Source organism: Heteronotia binoei, chromosome 7, assembly GCF_032191835.1.
Source record: "Heteronotia binoei isolate CCM8104 ecotype False Entrance Well chromosome 7, APGP_CSIRO_Hbin_v1, whole genome shotgun sequence".
NCBI lineage: Eukaryota > Metazoa > Chordata > Lepidosauria > Squamata > Gekkonidae > Heteronotia > Heteronotia binoei.
In genome coordinates this window covers 80876255-80898807 of record NC_083229.1, presented here as the reverse complement: position 1 = coordinate 80898807, position 22553 = coordinate 80876255, and the positions used below count along the sequence as shown (strand labels likewise).

Below are 22553 nucleotides of genomic sequence, written 5' to 3'. Positions count from 1 at the left end.
CATTGCTCTGTGTGGGTTGTATGCACCAAGTGCACTTATTCAACATGTCTGTTACTGCAGCTCCTTTAACCTAAATCCAGGCAAATGTAGCCATGCAGTAAAAGTGAAAGGGGTCTTGAAGCACTTCTAAGACTATATATTTAGTATAATCTTTTTTAGACTAGATTTTTCTTCTTCAGATGCTATAGCAAAATGGGTTTAGTTCTTGACTGCTTGTACTGGACTAAAATTCTGTTAGTCTTTATGGCGCTACTAAAATCTAGCTATATCCCAGTAATTACAGCAGTGAGCCATGATCATAAATACACTCCCTCCACAAGCTTCTATGAATGCACAAAGCTCCTGCACGTGTGTGGTTTTTCAAAGGAAAGTATAGGTCTAGGTGTCCATGGTAGGGCAAAGTGTAAGCATTTGTGGTATTGGTGTCTAAAATAATCATATGATCTAATCTTATGGTCTCTCCTTTGTATATTCAAATGGACATCAATTCTGCTTATGGGTCTAGAAGTAAGAAATGTGTAATCCAGTATAAATAGTGACTGTATAACAAATTAAACATAATACTTTCAAGCAGTTAGTTTCAGCTCATTTTGCTTACAGCAAATGGCTGTAATAAAGACTAGAGGAAACAGAGGAAACTTTGAAAAACAAAATGTGACATTCTCCTTTAGGTGCCTCGACCCCTTGCTATGAAAAAAGAGGGAATTCAAACCAGGAAACGGAAACCAAAGAACATATCTAAGACAAAGTCATGCTCTGGTAAATATAATTATATAATTTTTGCTAAGAGACAGATGTGTTCATATGGAGACACAGTTCTGACTTGGTTTGCTGCTGTTACAGGTAATAATAGCAATAATGCAGTTCCTATGACTCCAACTTCCACGTCTTCGACGAACTCAGATGACTGTAGCAAAAATGCTTCCCCTAGTACACAAACCACAGCCTCAGGGGTAAGTGATAAAATGGTATCTATACTTGTAAGCCAGTGAATTGCCATGGCATATGTTATCTCTGTTTTTATCTTATCTAGCAGAACAGTAATCTAAACAAACTTTTCAGTTTGTTAGCTGATAGTAGAATGGGAATTTCTGAGGAAACTACCTATAAATGCAAACACAATCTAAAACTCAAGTACTTCACAAACATCTTTATTAAGCTGTATATATGTACGAGTTATCTTTCATTTATATTATGTTGTTTTATATTCTACTCTACTAAACCGTAGGCACTGGCCCAGATCCAGTGTGAGGTGATGACACCCTCAGACAGGTTTCTGTGCGCTGTGGGGTGCAAAATCCTCTTTCTCTGGCAGTCAGAGGGGGGCAGCTACCCCGGGAAGCCTCTTCTTGCTCTTTGGGAAAGACAATCTTTTATTTCTTGTCAGTCACATCTGCAGTGTGGAAACGGATGAGTTTATAAGACATTTTTATTTTAATTATTTTCTTTAAAATTCACAATAACACTTGGTGGTTGATTGCATCTAATTGCTAATGCATGGATGGTTGCAGTGCAATCTAAGGGTTTTGTTGGACTGTACATACTGCATATGTTGAACAGAGATTTTTGCTCTCATGGGAGTAAGGTTGCTTTAGAAATGCCAATATGACACGTTAGTGGATTTGCTTTTGATGCACAGACTTGGGAATGAAATTGCAGTGGGAAGAGTAATGCTTGTGTAATGCCTGGTCCTAAAAGATACTTTGTGAGCAGAGTCCTAATGAGGCATGAGAGCATCCGTGGAAGAGTCTGCAGCTGAGACTGTAATTCTTAGAACTAAGACACTCCAAATTCTAATTCTGAACAATTGCTGCTGTACAGGATAGGAAGCCCTCCTTGGGATTCTGCTGGTTTTCATTATCCCTTCAACTTCCTAGCTGTGACCTAAGCCTGACAATGAGTCTATCCCTCTCCAGTTCTCTTGTCTTCCTCATTTTTACACATGAGAACACCAGTAGGAAACAGTACTTGGAAAGAGGCAAAGACACAAAGACTGACCTGTTGGTCACAGGAGAACTGAGCTGCTTATTCTCCAGCAGTGTACAGGGAATTATGACAGGTGGTCAAATGCAGTAGCAGCAGTGGTGAAGCTTTGAGGGCTTCAGATGGGGCACAGGAGGTGGCCTCCTGGCCTAAGGCTGGATCTAGCCGATGCTCAGGTCTGCTGCTGGTCCACAGATTCCTATTCCCTGCTGGCCACAGAAGGGGCTCTACCTGATGAAGGGAAGCAGCTACAGCTCCTCTTAGAGGCTGAGGTATGGAGCATGCAGCAAGCAACCTCCTATGCCCACTTTCTAGTTGAGTGGATTGAGTAGCATATTATAGTGTTAAATATTTGCATGGAGCTGCTAGTGTTCATTGGGGGAAAGGAGCAGAAAAATACCAGCCAATAACATTACTGATAAAAAAAACCATCCCATCCCATCTATTCCCCCCCTCACTTTTGCAGTAGAGCAAGGTGGCCAGTCATGCATGCCAAGTTTTGCCTACCCTTGGGGTAGATGGAGAGTGAAAGCCAGATGTTGTCGCTGACTTGCTAGCAATAGTTCATTCAATTATTCAGTAAACTAAAAGTATAAATTACTTTGGCTTGAGCCTTTCTGACATTGTAATGGAGTTTGCTTTAGTCAGGAGTGGACAAGCCCTGAGAGTGATATTTTAGGACTCCCTAAGATAAATGTTGTGATGCGACGTCATACCATGGGTCGGTAATGACTTGGTACCTTTAAAGTATCAGTCTCAGGGCCTGTCCAATCTGCTCAGTAATTTCATGTGAAATGAAAAGAGGCAGTACCTTAAAGTTTTTCATTTTTCATCACATGATTCAAAGGTAAATTTGTGGACCACCTAGAGACAAGCAGTGCTGTTTGTTAGTCAAGTGACAAATTATATCCAATAAGGGGTCATGATTGCTGGGGTTCTAAATTTCATATAGGGACTGGAATTTTCAGTGCTGGTATGATCTAGAAGAAGACTGGTGAACTTTATATCAGTGCAAAGAACTGCACTTTTTATTAGGTATGTAGATATCTTCACAACACAATTTAGTACACCCCATATGCACCTTTATTGACTGAATTGACTATGTAAAGATCTAATATATAGCAAACATGTACATAACGGGAGAGGATGCCTCAGTGTGGCAACTTCACAATTAAATCAATTCTGTGAACTATTTCTTATAATCACTGATTTTAGCCTCTCTGTCTCCCTTTGTTCTCTGACCCAATTTCCTTCATCTGTTTCATTGCTCAGATATGCAGTTACAGAAAATTTCCTTCTGAAAATATCACGTATGGACATTCATTGCAGTGCTGTTGGACTGGCTTTCAATAGGCTAGGCTCTGTAGCCCTGTTTGTTTTTGATGCTTTCAGACCCTCCATTAGTATGTTGTCTTTCAAAAGTATAGATTAATGAGAGTGCAGGGGGAGGACATAAATATGTCACTGGGCTAAGTGTAGAGCTTTGGACATTGACCTAACCCAACACAGTGTGTTAACCATACTTGTGCCCATAGAAAGATATAGTCTTAAGTATTCGTACTTTATGGTGGATTATGGCCATTTACTTTGCATGTCTGTTTCTTTGGCACACCAATGGGATTTACTTCCAAGTGTGTAAATTCAGATTTGAAGATGTAATGTTGGTTCTGTTGAAATATGGGTTAGGGCCATTTGGCACCATGAGTCTTTGTCTGGGGTTTGTTAGGGTAAATGTGTGAAGGAGATGCATATCTCCATACATGCACCAGGGAGCCACAGATAATTATAGCTTCCCAGCATGTGTCCATATTTTCCCAAGCATTTGGGAAGGAGTATATGTGTGCCTGTGTGCATGCTTTCTCATCACACTTCAGAATGGTAGCCATATTAGTCTTGCAGCAAAAACAAAACGGATCCTGTGGCATCTTAAGACATCTTTTAGCCTCCATCCATCCATCCATCCATCCATCCATCCATCCATCCATCCATCCATCCAAGGTGTTTCTGTTCCACTTTTCTTCCTCAAAGGGAAGAGGGAAGCAGCTCCCAGAAATTTCAAACAAACTAAATGAAACAATATAGTTTAAATGCACCAGACACCAAATAAAACAAACACATTATTCAAAAGGCTGGCTGTCACAAGCCCCAAGCTGTGAGTCTCCATTCAAGAACCCCTGGGCTTTTGCTCAAGGACTTGTACCTCTGGCTGTTCCCCACCCCACCCCCCACCCAAGTCAGAAAGGAGACAGAAGCTAAGTTAGATGTTATGCAGCTGGCAGATTTGGTCCCCACAAAACTCCCTCCCGAGTCCCAAGGTGCTGCAAAACACCTTTTTGCTCATACTTCACACACAGCTGCTAAGGCTTAACACCAACTGAAAGTTGGCATATGTTGGGCCCTGCATAAAGTAGGAAGTGTGAAGCAGTTTCTGGGGTGCTATTCTTGAATCCTTAAGGCAAGTTGGTTATTATTATTTTTTTAAATAACAGCAAACATCACCTCCAACAAGCAGCTCCAAAGAGATCTTTAATGCTGCTGAGGTACACATAATATTTAAAAATTCACATAATAATGGGTGTGAGATTATGAAATGGGTGGTGCTAGGCAAGACTGTGAGAAAGAAAATGAAAATGACAGTGGTGAAAAGGTGGATATGTACAAAACATGCTAAAAAAGAAAACAGTATTTTGGATCATAGCTGTAGAAGAGGACCTGGATAACGGCCAAGATGAAAAGCAGGGCTTTTTTGAGCAGGAACGCACAAGAAAGCAGTTCTGGCTGGCTTGGCTTCAGGAGGCATGGCCTAATATGCAAATTAGTTCATGCTGGGCTTCTTCTGCAAAAAAAAAACTCTGTGTGAAACTGCGGTGACATCAGGGGTGTGGCCTAATACACAAATGAATTCCTGAGGGGCTTTTTCTACAAAAAAAGCCCTGATGAAAAGCATCATGAACAGTAAAGAACATCACTGTAATGTTTAGTCCCAGTTGTCTGAGGTTTTAGCAAAGTAGAACACATGAGGAAGCATGAAAAGTTGAGAAAGTAACAAAATAACAAATAACAACAATAACAAAACAACAAAACAACAAAAGCATAGTGAAGGAATAGCTTTAATACATTTATATTCATATACAAAAGTATTGGTATTCCAGTCTCCAGACAGCTTAGAACCAATGAGACAAAACAAAGCCACCCAAATATAAAGCTAGAGTATCAATGCTATGGTCTGAACTGCTTAAGGAAACACAAATACTTCACAGAACAATTTGTACTTGCCTCCTATTTTCCAAGCCATTGTGTAAAATGTGAAAACAATAAGATGCATGGACGTGCATCTGTTATTTCCATTCTCCGCATGTTCCCTGTGGAAAATACTGGTGTACCATTGGTGTTTCCCTCAGTAACTGTATAGCTGTAATTCACAATGTTTGCTAATCGAAGTTAAGTGAGAATGAGTTTGTGCAATCATACCTGCCCTTAACTGGACTATAGAAAGGAAATGGATATTGGACAGTGTTTTCAACAGAAAGACATGTGGCACATGAGTGAGCAAGAGACTGTTTGCTTGCCCAGTTTCCATCAGTAACAAGCTTGTCATCTCTGGCTTGGAAAAGTCTTGGAGATGTAGGGGGTGGAGCCTGGGAAAGGTGGAGTTTGGGGGGAGGGACCTTATCCTATATAGATATAAAAGCCTAACTGAATTGGGGATGACTCACCTACTCTCCCTTTGGCTGAGCTGTGTGTCAGAAAAAGAGTGTGTCAGAACAAGAGCAACACCAGCCTCCAGTGCTAGGACAAATGAGGATTGGGACACTGGGGAAACTGCTAGGCTATGGCTGTTGCTAGGCAACAAGCTTGATTTTGTCAGTAAAAGGTGGGAGGAGGAAGCCCTTTCCAGGCCAATTTTGGCCTTTGAGGGAGAATTCATTGGGGCCAGTCCTGACTAGGGTTGCCAGCTCCAGGTTGGTGCGAAATTCTGGAAATTTTGTGTTGGAGCCTATGGAAGCCAGAGTTTGGGGAGGGGAGAGGCCTCAGCTGAATATAATGCCATAGAGTACACCCTCCAAAGCAGTTATTTTCTGCAGGGGAAGATATCTGCTATCTGGAATTCAGTTGTGATACCAGGAGATCTTAGGCTCCACTTGGAGGTTGGCTACCCTAGGCCTGGCAGCACCCTCTGGGTGACTTGATGCCACCTGACTGCCCGGCATGACTTAACTAGGCCTGGCTTCCTGCTCCTGTTCAGCAGCAGCCCCCCCCCCCCAATGACAGCCAGTGTGATGTAGCAATTAGTGCTTCAGAGCAGGGTCTGCCAGACCCAGGTTGTTGCTGTGGAAGCTGACTGAGTGATTTTGAACCAGTCACAGACTTTCAGTCTAACCTACCTCATAGGCTTGTTGTGTAGATCAAAAGGGGGAGAGAAGAAATATGTAAGCTGCTTTGGTTCCCCCTGTGGAGAAAGACTATGCATTTCCTAGGTAGAGGTTGCAAGTGGGGAAGAAGAGATGGAAAACTGAAGTCAGAGAGGCAGATAAAGGTAGGTTGATGGTTGTCTGGGATGGAGATAGGGTTGCCAACTCCAGGTTGGGAAATTCCTGGAGATATGAAGGGTGGAACCTGGAGAGGGTGGGTTGGAGGAGGGGGTGGGATCTCATACAGGTACTATGCCATTGACTCCACCCTCCAAACCAGTCATTTCCTCCTGGGTAACCACTGTTGCCAATCTCCAGGTGAGGGCTGAAGATCACTCAGAATTACAACTGCTCTTCAGATGGCAGAGATCAGCTCCGCTTGAGAAAAGTGACTGCTTTTCAGGGTGGACTCTGGCATTATACCCTTCTGAAGTCGCTTCCCTCCTGCTTTGACCCACATTATAGAGAAAGACTGTACTTTTCCAAGGTAGAGGTTGCAGGGAGGGGGAAGGAGATGGGAAGCTGAAAGATCAATTCCCCTGCAGAAAACGGCCACCTTGAGGCACAAACTCTATGGTATACCATAACACAACCAGGCCGGGCCAAACAAACAAACAAACCCCAGGTCACACCATAATCACACACTGATGCTAAATTCCATAAGGCAACAACAACACACTGCTGGAAAAGGCAGATTAAAGGAATGCTGAGCTTCAGCGTCTGCATGATCGTCATCAAACTATGACGCCACAGAAAACTGACGCTGAGTGCCCAAGACTAGGGCACTTGCCCAGAGCCTCTCCCTAGAGCCCATTGTATTTATTTCCAAAATGGGCCTTATTTCTAGTCAGGGAGTACAATGCCATAGAGTTAACCCTCCAAAGCAGCCATTTTCTCCAGAGGAGCTGATCAATATTGTCTGGAAGTCCACAGTAGTATTGGGAGACATCCAGGCTCCACCTGGAGACTGTCAACCTAGACTAATTTAAGCTGCTGTTTTAGTGACCATTTCCCATCACTTCATGGTAATGCTGACCTTGTCCTATCCTACTGTACTTTCCAGGGTTGTTTTGGAGATAGATGAGAATAGGTAGAACAACAAATACACTAAAAATGACATAGAAATTGTAATGTCAACACTGGAAATGTTGCTAGCCTACCACCCATTCATTCCGTATCTAGTGACTGAATGAAGTTTTCACTTTGTGCTGACAAAATTATTTGCAACTAGGAAAGTGACACAGGTTAAAACTATGTTAGGAGCTGAACATGAAGAAAGGTTCCTTTCAGTATGTGGAAATATTGCTAATGAATTGGACAAAGCAGATTCTTCTATTGGTACAGAAATGATTTATTATGCTTGTCTGGACAATATGGCAAAGCATTCCTAGCAATGAGGAAACTGAAGGGAAAGGAGATTCAAAAGAATTCATATTGTCAACAATCATATTTGGCCAAAATTCATTTTAATGTTTTTTAAAGGCAAAGGTTTATGATCCCTATCTAGCCTCAAGGTGCCCAGAAGACAGGGCACCAAAGGCCCTTGACAATGTGTTCTTTGTGAGCTAGTGTATTCATACTGCAATAATAACCATGTTTAACTTAAAAGTCTATGGACCCATTTATTGGTGAGTTTCTGCTGGCTTCTTTCTCCACTCCTTTGCTTCTTGTATGGATTGCAACGAAAACATCCCCATCAGAAACTAATTCCAAGTACTCAAACATACAAATCAAGGTGTGAAACTTATGCAGAATGAGTACGCCCCCCCCCCCCCACTAATCGAGATTTTATTTTTATTTTATTTTATTTATATCCCGCCCTCCCCGCCGAAGCAGGCTCAGGGCAGCTCACAACATAAAATCCCACAACAATTAAATTAATAAGTATTAAAATTACACATTCAGTAATAAAATAGATATACAATGATTAAAACAGTTAAAACAGAAAAACAGAATATTGAGTTGGTGCTATTCTGGTGGCGATGGCCTTCTTCCACTTCTCTTAAGTACCAGTGCCAAGTCAATTGGATGCCAGCCGGAAGAGGATGGTCTTGCAGGCCTTGCGGAGATAGGCTTGCCAATCCCCAGGTCCCAGCGGGGGTTCTTCTGCTTTCCCAGGCTCCTTCCTGCCCGCAGTCAGCTGGCTGGCGGGGGGAAGCCCCACCCCCAGAGGACCATGTACCTCCGGAGGCTTCAGTCTCCGATTGAAAGGCTTCCTCTTGGGATGGTGTGTCTGTGTTACTTGGAAGAAGTTGGCAGCAACTCGTGAGTAGAGAGGCCAATCCCTTGCTTCAGAGTCACCAGAAACAGGGTGGGGAGGAGGGAAACGTCTGCTGAGCACTTCATTATTCCCTATGTGGAGATCGATTCTCATAGGGTATAATGGGAAATTGATCTGGAGGTTTTGGGGGCTCTGGGGGAGCTGTTTTTGAGGTAGAGGCACCAAATTTTCAGTATAGTATCTAGTGCCTCTCCCCAAAGTACCCCCCAAGTTTCAAAACGATTGGACCAAGGGGTCCAATTCTATGAGCCCCAAAAGGAGGTGCCCGTATCCTTCATTATTTCCTATGGAAGGAAGACATTTAAAAAGGTGTGCTGTCCCTTTAAATGTGATGGCCAGAACTCCCTTGGAGTTCAATTATGCTTGTCACACCCTTGTTCCTGGCTCCGCCCCCAATGTCTCCTGGCTCCACACCCAATGTCTCCTGGCTCCACACCCAAAGTCCCCAGATATTTCTTGAATTGGACTTGGCAACCCTATGCGGAGATGCTAAACAAGAGTCCAATTCTGGCTTAGAATCTCATTTATCAGGGTAGAAGTTAACTCTCTTGTGTCCATTCTAACTTAACTAACTGAACTAGATATACACATTGTTTTCCATGCAGAGAAAATGTTTTTTGTTCTTGTAATGGATGTTTTTTAACCAAATGGTATAAAAATACTAGGGAACTTAGTCCACCCTTTCTTCTGAAGACAAAGACTCCTCAAGTTTCAAGTGAATTGGAAAAAAGGGTCTGATTTCACAGGCTGTTTAGTAAGGAGATGCCAACCTTTCTCTCTACATAATGGGCGAAATCATAAATATGTCTGTGGTGTTTTGGAGCAGCTTTTAAAAAGAAATTAGGGCATTTTCACATATGTTGGTTAATGGACTTTCAGTGCATTTGCAACTGAATTTTACTGTGTGCAATGCCAAAATCTACTTGCAAACAATTGATAAAATGCATTAAAAGTGGGTTGAAAGTGCATTATTCAACATGTGTGACTGCAAGTAAAAGCAGTCCTCCCAAAGGATATGTCTAGTAGCCCCTCCAGAGGGTCTGCTGATCTCTTTGCAGAGGAAAGAAAGCCTCCCTATCCAAACCTAAGTAGTGGAATGTGTGATATTATCCCTGAACACTAAAGGCAGAAAATAGGCAACACATCGACTAAAGGCAACCAGAAAAGCCAATAAAAGAACTGAAAACCTACAACAAAAAACAAGAAACAACATCCTCAGAAGCACAGTAAAGAAAAAGCAGATTAAAATAAACCAGATCAAAGTGATAGTATCCCAAACTCCCGAACTCTGCTCACCAGCAAATGAATGAGCCCCACTGATTAACTCTTCCTGGAGGAAAGGCTAGCTGGTAGTAATAATAACTCAACCAGACCAGGCCGAGAAGTGCTGACCAAGCACAATTCACCTGGCTTCCAAGCAAAGCATCTTTCCCAAGACACAAGCAGCAAGTGAAGTGCAAAATGCAGTTAAAAATGTCCAACACAATTGACTTCTGCATTTTAAAACTTCTGTTCCCTCCAGTAAAGTGTGTGTAATTGGCCACAGCAACTGTCCTGATCAGTCCCAGGGCTAAGATTGGCTGGGAGAAATGCTTTGATTTGATTTCTTTGATTTTTATCCTGCCCTTCCCACAAATAGGCTCAGGGAAGGTTACATACATAGTTATAAGATATAAAAACAGTTTTAAAAAACTCTATAACAGCAATTATTTTAAAAGATGTCAACTCAGACTCTTCCACCCTGTACTGTGTCCATGGTGTCCTGGTAGCAACTTGCTATTTCTTGAGGAACAGGGTTAAACATTTTTTTTAAATGACTGTTCAGGCTCTGTTAATTTTTTATAAATAATTCACAATGTTAAGAAGTCTAGGAGTCACTCCAGGAAGACTTTAATGTCTGCCTTGGATACAGTGTCTCCCAGGGGTCTTCAACATGGTGCCCACTGACACCTTTCTGGCACTTACAAAGTGTTTTCAGTGGGTGGGGCCAGGTGGAGCACTTACCCAGCATGGCTTCTGATTGGCCATTGGTGATCTAGGGTTGCTAAGATGACATCACACAGAAGTGATATCATCGCTTCAGAGATGTGCTGCAATGTTCTGGTTTTCAGGGCAAAACTCTGGAAAAATCACGCTCAAACCATAAAGTTTTGCCCCAAAACCAGAGTGTCTTCGTGCAACATCTCGAACATGATGACATTACTTCCACATGGCATCATCATGTTGCGGATGTCATGTGGTGACATCACTGTTTAGGGGTGGGGTTTGCTTTGGGGGCAATTATTTGCCAGTACATTTTAAAAGTTATCCCTCATCTCCCCTGCACTTAGATTTCTTCTAGGTGTATGTGTGGCTCTGCCTCTGATGGCAGCCATTTTGTGGTTGTGCTCACCATCCTGCATCTGAGTTGCAAAGATGCCCTTGACTTCAAAAAGCCTGGGGGGGACCCTTGGCCTACCCAATCTTCAGCACTCCCTGAATGAGTTTTAACATTGTTCTGATGGACAGAGCTAGGAATAGTGGCACAACGCTATACCTGTTTTCTGTTTAGATAGCAGGTGTATTTATAAAGCAAATGTGTTGGCATTAAGCTGCATTTCCTATCATATTTATATATTTTGAAGCTGCAGTTTTGCTTGCCTCATTGAAATGCAGAAGTGTTGCCCTATTATAAAGTTTTAAAGGACCTTCTCTTAAGAGTTCGGTAGGCCTTGTTAATTTGCCTGAGATTTGGCTCTACATTTCCAAATCAGTTTATATTTGTAATATTTTGTTTAAAAGAAATGGAAGTAATATTCTTTAGGTGCTACCAGTTTATTATATGGCAGAAATAATCCAGACAGCAGTGTGATAAACTCTAGATGCCCAATGGAATTTTGGGGCCTTTTTTTTCAAAGCAACACACATTTTCATCACTAGGTGTTTTGTATTGTTTTGTATTGTTTCTGGATCTTGCAAGCAGCAAGAAGTCTGAGGAGTAGGACTCACCTAGGATGGTTCCCTTTGAAGAAGAGAGAGCTGGAATGTTGTGGCATTTCTGTAGTAATCAGGAGCAGGTTGCCCACTGAACTTGGGACGCTTGGGACTCTTTAGTTTGGAGAAACGTCGACTGCGGGGTGACATGATAGAGGTTTACAAGATAATGCATGGGATGGAGAAAGTAGAGAAAGAAGTACTTTTCTCCCTTTCTCACAATACAAGAACTCGTGGGCATTCGATGAAATTGCTGAACAGACAGGTTAAAACGGATAAAAGGAAGTACTTCTTCACCCAAAGGGTGATTAACGTGTGGAATTCACTGCCACATAGGGTTGCCAAGTCCAATTCAAGAAATATCTGGGGACTTTGGGGGTGGAGCCAGGAGACTTTGGGGGTGCAGCCAGGAGACATTGGGGGCGGAGCCAGGAACAAGGGTGTGACAAGCATAATTGAACTCCAAGAGAGTTCTGGTCATCACATTTAAAGGGACAGCACACCTTTTAAAATGTCTTCCTTCCATAGGAAATAATGAAGAATAGGGGCACCTTCTTTTGGGGCTCATAGAATTGGACCCCCTGGTCCAATCGTTTTGGAACTTGGGGAGTACTTTGAGGAGAGGCACTAGATACTATACTGAAAATGTGGTGCCTCTACTTCAAAGAACAGCTCCCCCAGAGCCCCTGAAACCTCCAGATCAATCCCCCATTATACCCTATAAGAATCGATCTCTACATAGGGAATAATGAAGTGCTCAGCAGACGTTTCCCTCCCCTTTCCCTCCCCCCTCCCCGTTTCTGGCGACGCTGAAGCGAGGGATTGGCCTCTCTACTCACGAGTTGCTGCCAACTTCTTCACAGCAACACAGACAAGAGGAAGCCTTTCAATCGGAGACTGAAGCCTCTGGAGGTGCAAAGGCACATGGTCCTCTGGGGGGGTGGGGCTTCCTTCTGCCGGCCAGCTGACTGGGGGCGAGAAGGAGTCTGGGAAAGCGGAAGAACCCCCCTCGAAACTGGGGATTGGCAAGCCTACTGCCACAGGAGGTGGTGGCGGCCACAAGCATAGCCACCTTCAAGAGGGGTTTGGATAAAGATATGGATTTTTGCCACTGTGTGACACAGAGTGTTGGACTGGATGGGGCATTGGCCTGATCTAACATGGCTTCTCTTATGTTCTTATGTTCTTGAACTCACTGGGAAATTTCCCTGTGGGCCGTTGCTTGGAGAGCTTCCCTCTATACTTTGGGCAGCTCCACAGTCTCCACATCCCTCACCTTTCTTCCAAAGTAGCTGACGTTATTATCTCCTCCTCCATTGTATCCTCAGAACAACTCAGTGAAGTAGGTCAGGCTGAAAGTGTATGAGTGGCCCAAGGTCACCCACCAAGCTTCCCTGGCAGACTAGGGCTTTGGATCTGAATTTCCCAGCTCCTAGCCAAACACAAAATAAACTAATAAGATCCTCTGGCCAGCAATTGATTGCCCTACTCCTGAGACTGCAGGACAGGGAGGGATCTTTGTTAAATTTGTGATTTTGTGAGAAACCAGCACCCTCTCTCCAGCTTGGCATTCCTGGCAGCCGCTTACTGTGGCTCAATGGATGCGCCGGCCCTGCTCCCTGCAGCAGCTTTAAACTCTGCGCTGCTATTAATAAGATCTTTATAGCTCGGCTATGGTCCAACTGTGTCCAGCTTTAAGATTGCTGAACTACAAGCTATCCAAGGCCTACCTTTTAAACTGTTTTTAATTAGTATGTTGATATTTATTTCTAATTGTTTTAGTTTTTGTAATTTATTGCTGAGACCTGCTCTGAGCCCTCTTGCGGGAAGGGTGGGATATAAATAAAAGGAAATAAATAAATTCCATTTAACACCCTTTGGACTTTATCCACAACACTCAGAAAGGAAGTAGGCATCATAAAACATATTGTTAGGCACCAGAACACCCCTGAGCAGTGAGCACTACCTTAGGGATTGTTGCTAATGGAAGTTACTAAATAGCACAAGAAATATGCTGGGCTTTTCACTACCTTGGCTGAGGACAAGAAGACCTAAAACAGTAAAAAGATGGTGGACTAGTATGTGTTCAGAGTATATTTATCTTCATGAACTTTACTGCATCCTCTTTTTACTACCTCAATTTATTGCTGTTCTCAACAGGGACAGCGGGAATAACTTCTGGAGCTAAAGCCCAGCAGAACTTAATCAAGGTGTACTTGGCTCTTGATTGACAGTTTAAATGGGTATAAAACAGGTCTACTCCAGCATAACAAATGAAAGTAGTTGTAAAATGCTGCAATCATCTGTAAAAGCCTGGGATCCATCAAGTACACGTATTATAGTGCAGTCTTACTGTTTTTCCATTCCAACTTCTTATCACTTATCACAAGGTCAGCTTCTGGAATTCACACTGATATTGTTTTGAATATCCACCAGGGTTGTCATGTTGCCCAGACCCAATGTCTGTCACACACAGCTGCACTCTCTGCTGTGCTCAGTGTCACTGATAAAGGCACTCACATGTTTTCCTTGTGCCTAAAATAGGATTTGGTGCTGGACCTTCAAGCAGTACAATCACAAAACAAGCAGCAGCATGAGAACCTGTGCCATCAATAAATCATTGTGAAAAAAGTACTGAAAGATTAGGTTGACTTTGGCGTGTGTATGAATGGCTTGTCAGTACTTTAGTAGCAGTGTGGAACAGGGCTGGCATTCTGCCTAAGGTCATTCCTGCTATACCAGCTCCTTAAGCAGAGATTATGCCTGCCTATCCAGTACCATGATTCTCAATGTCTGTAGCGGATCTCCATGCAGAGGAAAAGTCAGCTGTTTTTGCAGCTATGGCCTTTCTCCAGACCTTTCCCCACCAATATTGTGACTTGGCCAAGTGATGGAATACCGATCTGCAATTTGACTAGGGTTGCTAGGTCCAACTCAGGAAATATCTGGGGACTTTGGGGGTGGAGCCAGGAGACTTTGGGAGCAAGAGTGTAACAAGCCTGATTGAACTCCAATGGGAGTTCTGGCCATCTAATTTAAAGGGACCACATGCCTTCCCTCCATTTGGAAATAATGAAAGATGGAGCACCTTCTTTTGGGGCTAAGAGAATTGGACCCCCTAATCCAATCTTTTTGAAACTTGGGGGGGGAGGCGTGTTTTGAGGAGAAGTACCAGATTCTATGCTGAAAATTTGGTTCCTCTACCTCAAAATATATAAAAAACAGCCCCCAGAGCCCCAGATTACAGATCAATTATCCATTACACCCCATATCCATAGGGAATAATGAAGTGCCCAGCAAATGGAGTGCCCAGCAAACAGTTCTCTCCCCTCCCCCTGCTTTCTGCTAACCCTGAAGTGAGGAGAGGGCCTCCAAACTGGGGGATCCTCTGCCCTCAACTGGGGATTGGCAACCCTAAATTTGACCTCCCTGCAGTCAACTCAAGAGTAATATACAGAGCATCAGGACTCTTTTCTGTTGTCCTATGTGACAATGAAAGCTGCTCCCTATTTTGTATTTAGCCCATGATATTTATGAAGCTGCATTTTGTCCTGTATTCAGAAAAGGGATAGCTCTGTTGCTGAAATGCACTTTCCTAGCTAAAGTACATTGTGGGAAATGAACTGGATTGTATCTGAGCATTTCATGGCTGTAAATTTTATGACCACTGATGCAAGAGACTCCTCCACTTACGAACCTCTTATGTTGCTGAGGTGCCTTGTGTCAACTGAAATGGTATGTGCCCATGGAACATCCAGTCCTTAGCTGAGCAGACAGATTGGGTATCATGCACATTAAGAAAAGAAATTGAGTTCCAAATTAATAACAATAGCAGGTTGATTCAACTTCTGTCTCTGGAAAGAAAAGTTCCACTATGAGTTGTCATTCACTGAAATGGGATACATATGTTTAGTAACAGAAGAAATGAACAAAAAAAAATCTGTCAAGATAAATACTGTTGTTATGATTCTGCTAAGCATGCTACAGTGGACCCAGGCTGAGGTCCAAGGGAAGGATGGACAGGGGCTGCATTGGTCTTATTCAGAGTGGAGAGAGGTGGACCTGGCTTTGTATTTTCAGAGGTTTTATTTATTTATGTATTTATTTATACTTTATATTTGCTAGGCTACCCTTCCTTGCAAGCAGGGTTCAGGGCTGCTTACATCGGGGCAAATACAGTACGTAATAGGATTAAAACATAAAATACATTAAAACAAACTATCAGAAGATGCATCCAAGATGATGGATTAGTTCAATGTCCACCAGCCCCCTGAGTGAATGGGATATGGAGAAAAGGAGGGCAGGTGATGGTAATTAATAAAATATTTTAAAAGAAACATTTCTAATTTCAAATGATGTCTGCCAAACTGTTCAAATGCCTCACATTTGCAAGAGCAGGGAACTTGGATTTGTAGGTTGTTTCAGTGGGGGGGGGGGGGGGGGAACCTGTAAAATTATTGTAAAATAATTGTAAAATTATCTTCTTATTTGAAAAATGGGAAAATATTATTTGAAGCCAATGTCACTCATACCCCCTTTTCCCAGTCACCAGGAAGATCCATCAAATGCTGCCATTTGGTTTCCCAATCTATTGGGTAATTTTGAGATAAACTGAAGAACATTTCAGTTTTTGTCTGTGAAAACAGTTCACTTGGCACAGGTCCAGGAAGCAGGAAAGCATTTTGCTTTTGTCTCAGATAAATGAATCAGAAGAGAACATCTGACTAAAATATGGGTGTCATCTGTTAAGCTTTTCTTAGCAATTTCAGTTGCCATTTTCAGTATCTGACATAGAGTCATAGAGTTGGAAGGGACCTGCAGGAAACTCAGAAATACCTCCCCCACAAAGACAACCAGTGACACCTGCTCCATGCCCAGAAGATGGCAAAAAACCAAACCCAAACAGCCTTCTAGGATCCCTGACCCAAATTGGCCTGGAGAAAAATTGCTGTCTGACCCCAAAGAGGTGAATAGCATTTCCCTGGGTGTGTGAGAAAGGGCCACAAGAACTAAGCACTGATGCAACCCTTCCTGCCCTCCTTCTCCTGATCTGCCTAAGTTCACAGAATCAAAAATAGAGTACATGACAAGGTACTCTATGTTTGATAGTCTCAGTGTAGATTTATGGAAAAAAAAAACCACTTTGTGTGTGTGTGTGTGTGCGTGCGTGCGTGCCTGGAAGTCATGGTGACTTCTGGTGGGGCTAGGATGTTAAGAGAGGTGGCTTGCTATTGTCTGCCTTTGCATCCCAGCCCTGGTATTCCTTGGAGGTCTCCCTTACATGTACTTGCAGGGTTGGTCCAGCTTAGCTTCTGCATGTTGATGAGATTGCACATGCCTGGCCAACCAGGTTAGAGTGAAAAAAATGTTTTATTTTCTTTGGTGTTTTAAAATTCCTCATACTTATTGATTTCCAGTGTGTGCTTTAGATTTTTTATATATAGAAGATATTAATGGATCTTTAAAACTGAGACCTCATGTAACTCCAGCACCATAGGGGGTCAGAGAAGCCCATTGCTGTGGCAACATAAGAAGCCTGGACTACTTGGCAAGTTAGTTCCCAGGCTGTAGCACCTTTCCTGGCCTGTTTTACTCTTCTTGATGCTTGGGTAATTAATGCAGTTCAGAACTTTGCTATTTTGGATTAGGTCATATTTCATTGCTCTGGGAGCACAGAAGAAAGACACACTTGATCTAGGGTTGCCATACTCCAGGTAATGGCTGGAGCTCTGGGTTGCAATTGGTCTCCAGGCAACAGAGATTAGTTCACCTTTGGAAGATGGACTCTATGGCATTATACCCCACCCTCCAAAATCTCCAGGTGTTTCCTGACCCAGAGCTGGTAACCCTAACTTGAATGCCTCTCCCATACCAACAATGTAATGCAAGAGAACCGAATCTAAGGCCAAACTAGATGTAATGGAGGTAGCCATGTCTGTTCTTCATGTGTCTCCCCCATCAATGTATAAAATGCTGTGGATTCACATTGATGGGGACAGCAGAACCTTTCCCTCTCCCACAACCCAAGCTCTATTTCTCCAAATGCTCTTCCCCCAGCCCCTAGTTGATTTCCAGTATCAGATGGGGTGAGCAGGGACTTAGATAGCCAGCTGCAATGAGAAGGGAAGGCAAGAGAGAAGGAAGGCTCAGCTCCTCTCTTTTGATGTTAAAATTTGGCTACACCCAACTTTTATATGTGAAGAGGGCAAGTATTAGCAGAGCTACTCCCCAAGTTCCCCCCTCCGCCGATCGAGGGTCAGGTATCTTTTAAGATAATTTAGTTTTACTCAATTTAGAACCGAAGCCACTACTGAAACATCAAAATTTATGGCAGCTCAATTGCAAAAGAAAATTTACCTCTAAAGACGGGTGAAATATGATCCTCTCTGTCACACATCTCAAAAATCTTACCTGTTCGATTTCAGTCATATAAATTAATAATGAGATGGTACTTACCTCCAAATGTGATCTACCATATTAATGCAAATATAAGTCCAGCTTGTGTTAAACAATGTGGGAAACTAGGGGATTACTTCCACTGCTGGTGGACATGTGACTATATACCAAACTTTTGGAAAAAAATAACAGAACATATATTCTTCATTACAAATACATACTTATCTTTAAACCCTGAAATATTCCTACTTGGCAAATGGTTGGACCCTACAAAAAACAAAATAAAGTCTGAAAGGATACATATTTTAATATCTGCAGTGCATACAACAATTGCTGCACATTGGATAGATAAGTTTCCTCCAACTATCTTAGCTTGGCAACAACGCGTATGGGAGTATTTTATAATGTCAAAAATCTCAGTGTAGACTCAAAACCAGCTTTCTGTGAAATATGAAAGTTTTTTCATTACTACTTGGTTTCCAATAGTTAGTTATTTATCCAAACAAGCTATTCTTCCACGCAGGATAATCTACAAAAAAATGCTGTATTTTTACTTCTACCTATTCAGAGATTTCTGTTGATAATGTACAATTGAAAACACTTACCTATGTTATTTTGTGTACCTATCACTCCTCCTACCTGTAAAAAAGTAAATTGATATTTCTTTTTTGATTTTGTATTATACAGAAGATTTAAATAAAGTATTTAAAAAATTTTTTTTACGGTGATTTAGTTTATTGGACTTATTGGGTTTAACCAGAAACACATTTCCAAATATCATTTTGCCCCCTCCTAATGGAGATGGAATTCTCAGGATTTGACTGTCAAGTTGCAGACAGAGAGGGAAAACATCCCCATTATAAGAAGTCATTAAAATTCTCCCTTGCAGAGTGGGTACAGGAAGGCATAAATTAGCATGTGAGTGAGTTTTTCTTCTTTCCTGGGATGCTCAAGCAGCAGATAGTAAGTCTCTCTCTCTCTCTCTCTCTGTGGTATGTCTCTGTGTGTATAAAGTGAGAAGCAAACTTACAAAAAAGCTAGTGAACAAAGTTTGAGTCCAGTTGTACTTTTAAGACCTACAAAGTTTAATTCTGGATATAGGATTGTGCATGCACACTTCTTTTGAATTTTTATTATTGCTAAATTCTTTATAAAACCACTAGGGGTGGAGTTGACCTCCATGTTTGCAATCATGACCCCACAGATCAATATGAATAGTGTTTCTGGAAACTTGTTTGAGTGGAGAAATGTTAATATGTGAACTGGTAAATTATATACAATTCATGAGCTAACATCAGCAAATTTTCAGACCCCGCAGGCTGCTTGGAGCCTTTGCTGAGCATACAAACAGAACTTCTGTTTCCTGACAAAAAATGGTTTTCTTGGCAAAAATGTGTTACTTAACCCCCCCCCCCTTTATCTTTGCTACAGGCAGTCTCTTCAGTGATGCCCAGCCGAGGAGAGAGCGCCAGTCCTGAGACTAGCACACTCAAATACTCAGGTCAGGAGGGGTTATATTCAGGAGTCAGCCTGACCTCTACTGCAGAAGTTACAGCCTCCGTGAGACAAGATTCCTGGTGCGCCTTGGCACTAGCATGAATTGGTGGTGATAGAGATGGATACTTACACTGGGCTGCAACCTGTAGTTGGCTACCCTTTGCATTGTGTATTTTCTTTTATCAAGCAGACCAAGAAGCAATGAAAGTGCTGGCAGGGATATTCCTTACAAGTTGTCCTGGTGCCTTGATTCTAAAGGTGTTTACTCTCAAGGTCTTGTTTGATTGCCCACATCCTCAACTATGCAACAGAATCAAGGGAACTTAAGCCACTTCTGTTAGTTCCACCACCACCAGGGGTGCCTTTCTGCACTATTGATAACCCCCTGAAGTAAATCTTCACCACAGCTACCAGTGCTGCCTTATGTATTTGAGGATTATGATGTATTTGTGTCACTTCCACTCAACTGACGTTCAGGATCTCATCGGTGTTGACATTTCTTGTGGGCAAAAGCTTTCATTGTCAGGGAGAGTGTGACACAGAACAAGCAATGAGTGTGTGGCTCATTCCAACATGTGCATCATGAAACTTGAGAAGTCGATGTGTTCTCCTTTCCCAAGTCAGTGTGTTCCAGCTACAGGCTTCTCCTCACAGCATGCCCACGTTTCTGAATAGCTTTTTAAAAAACGAAACAGATTTCAGTCTCGCCCAACAAAGTAAATCATATTTGGTACACCCTTCTCAAGTTAGGACTGGCCACTAGAACTTTTGTTTAAAGTATTTGCAAGGCTGCATTATAGCTTTTCACATGTACTGTGATGGAGGTTGATGGAGTTTCCTATATGGTGACTGAACTATACACAGTCAGAAATCGTCAACAGGGTAGCATTCAGATTTTTCTCCCTTCCCTGCATTCAATAATTTTTTATATAAAAGTGCAATTTGTGTTGCAGCAATCAGTGTTAAATCGTAAGCATAAGATTTAACAGTTTTTATATGAATGAATGGAATGAATGTAAACGTTTTAACTTAATGGTACGTAAATAATTTAAAAGAAAAGTTAGGCATCCCTGTAGGGTTTTTTATTGCAACAAAGATGTTCTACTTCTGTGTTACTGATTATTAAAACAAAAGTTTCAAGAACAAATATTTTCTCAGGAAAATTGACCCTAAATGACTATCCAGTCATAAGCCTTTCTAGATAACTACCAATTCATCCTCACTACTTTGACACTGAATAAAGTATGTGCTAGAAAAATATCAACTGCAGTGAAACTTTACTACCTAATGGTTTCCTATGTAAATACTCCATACAATATTTAGGTTTCTTTAAAATATGCAATCTGTATAATGTAGCTGACCGATAGCTAGGTTGGTATACATATTAAAAATGGGATTTCATATGGTAAGTTGTTTTCATCGAAGGTTAAAAAAATAAAAAGGTTATGTGTTTTCTGTATGACTGATTTGTCTTTGCTGTGTTAGAGAGAGCAATACCAAGATGCATTAACATGCAAATTCAGAAGAGTGAGGTAAGCATCAAAAGGACACACAGGCTTTCTAGTACCCATTACACAAGCTGTGTTAACTTGCTTTGGTCTCTCATATCTTCCCACCCATCAGTACCACTAATAAGGGTTTTCACAACATTGTGGACCACATGGTGTGCAGGGTGGATTTTTTAGCCTTTCTACACAAACCTCTTTTGTCGAATTCCTGCATTTCTATTTTTGTGCTATTGTGTTGTATGGATAATACAGAATCTTGGGGCAAGAATTGACTGGGATGTCTAAAAGGTAAAAGGGAATTTTCTTGTTCACAAGTTTTACTGTTCTTTCTTCTTTACATGTTCATGGTAAGTAATGTCTGTATTGTTGATAGGAGCTTTTGTATAGCTAAATAGCTCTAGTTACAATCCTGAAAATCTCAGTTAGCAAAGTTCTAATGCTTGTGGTTATAAAGATGGGACTTCAAAAATGTGGCCTAATTAAATGACTGGAGAACCAAAAGAACAGTAAAGAAATCTGCATCCCAACATTTCTCTGGCTTCTCCTGCAGGTTTTTTGCCCTCTTCAGGGCATGGAGCAGGAGGTACTGGGAGAAGGGGCGGTATTTGTGAATATCCTGCACTGTGTAGGGGATTGGACTAGATGACCCTGCAGGCCCTTTCCAACACTTATGATTCTGTGTGGATAACAAAAGCCATTCTTTTGGGGGGCAGCCACAGGCACACACTTAGAGGATTCCTCAGTATATTACCCCCAAATAAACTTTGTAAATTCACCAAAGGAAAAATGAGAAAACTCTAACAATGGACTAAATATGATCACAGAAGAGGTGATCTGATGAGAAAGACAGATTGCTAACCTGTAACTGTAGATCTTCGAGTGGTCATCTGTGCATTCACACCCATGGGATAGAGCGCCTGCACCGATCCCCGAATCGGTATCTGAAAAGCCTGGGATTTTCCCGCGCTTGGTGCCAATGGGCATGCGCAGGCGTCACAGTACACATGCTCACCGGCGCCAGCGCAGGGATCCCGCCAGTTCCTTCCTGACCGCTGGAAGCCCCTACTGGAGGGAGACCGTCAGCAGCGGGGAAGGAGGGCGGGTAGTGTGAATGCACAGATGACCACTCGAAGATCTACAGTTACAGGTAAGCAACCTGTCTATCTTCTTCGTGGTCTCTGTGCTTCACACCTATGGGAGATTAGCAAGCAAGACATACCTGGAGGCGGGAAGACAGTCAACCAGAAGAAACAGCTTGCAACACCGCCGTTCCCAACCGAGTCCTCTGCTGAGCATGCACATCCAGCGCGTAGTGCTTCATGAAGGCATGCGGAGAAGACCAGGTGGCAGCCTTGCAGACATCAGAAAGCGACACGCCTCTCAGGAATGCCACTGACGTGGCCATCGCTCTTGTGGAGTGTCCACGAACAGGTCCAGGTAACGGCTTCTTCGCCAACAAATAACAGAGTTTAATCGTCTCAGTGAGCCATTTTGAGAGCCTCT

The 22553-nt window shown here is 42.3% G+C and overlaps 1 protein-coding gene across 1 annotated transcript in view; it reads left to right on the top strand.

The window, feature by feature from the left end:
- GATA6 (GATA binding protein 6) overlaps window positions 1–21001 on the top strand; it is a 39709-nt gene extending 18708 nt beyond the window's left edge. Inside the window, exons 4-6 of the mRNA XM_060243907.1 lie at window positions 672–759; window positions 844–953; window positions 19477–21001. Coding sequence (XP_060099890.1) covers window positions 672–759; window positions 844–953; window positions 19477–19644 — 366 coding nt within the window. The 3' untranslated portion in view covers window positions 19645–21001. The remainder of the gene's footprint in view (window positions 1–671; window positions 760–843; window positions 954–19476) is intronic.
- Window positions 21002–22553: the final 1552 nt, after the last annotated feature.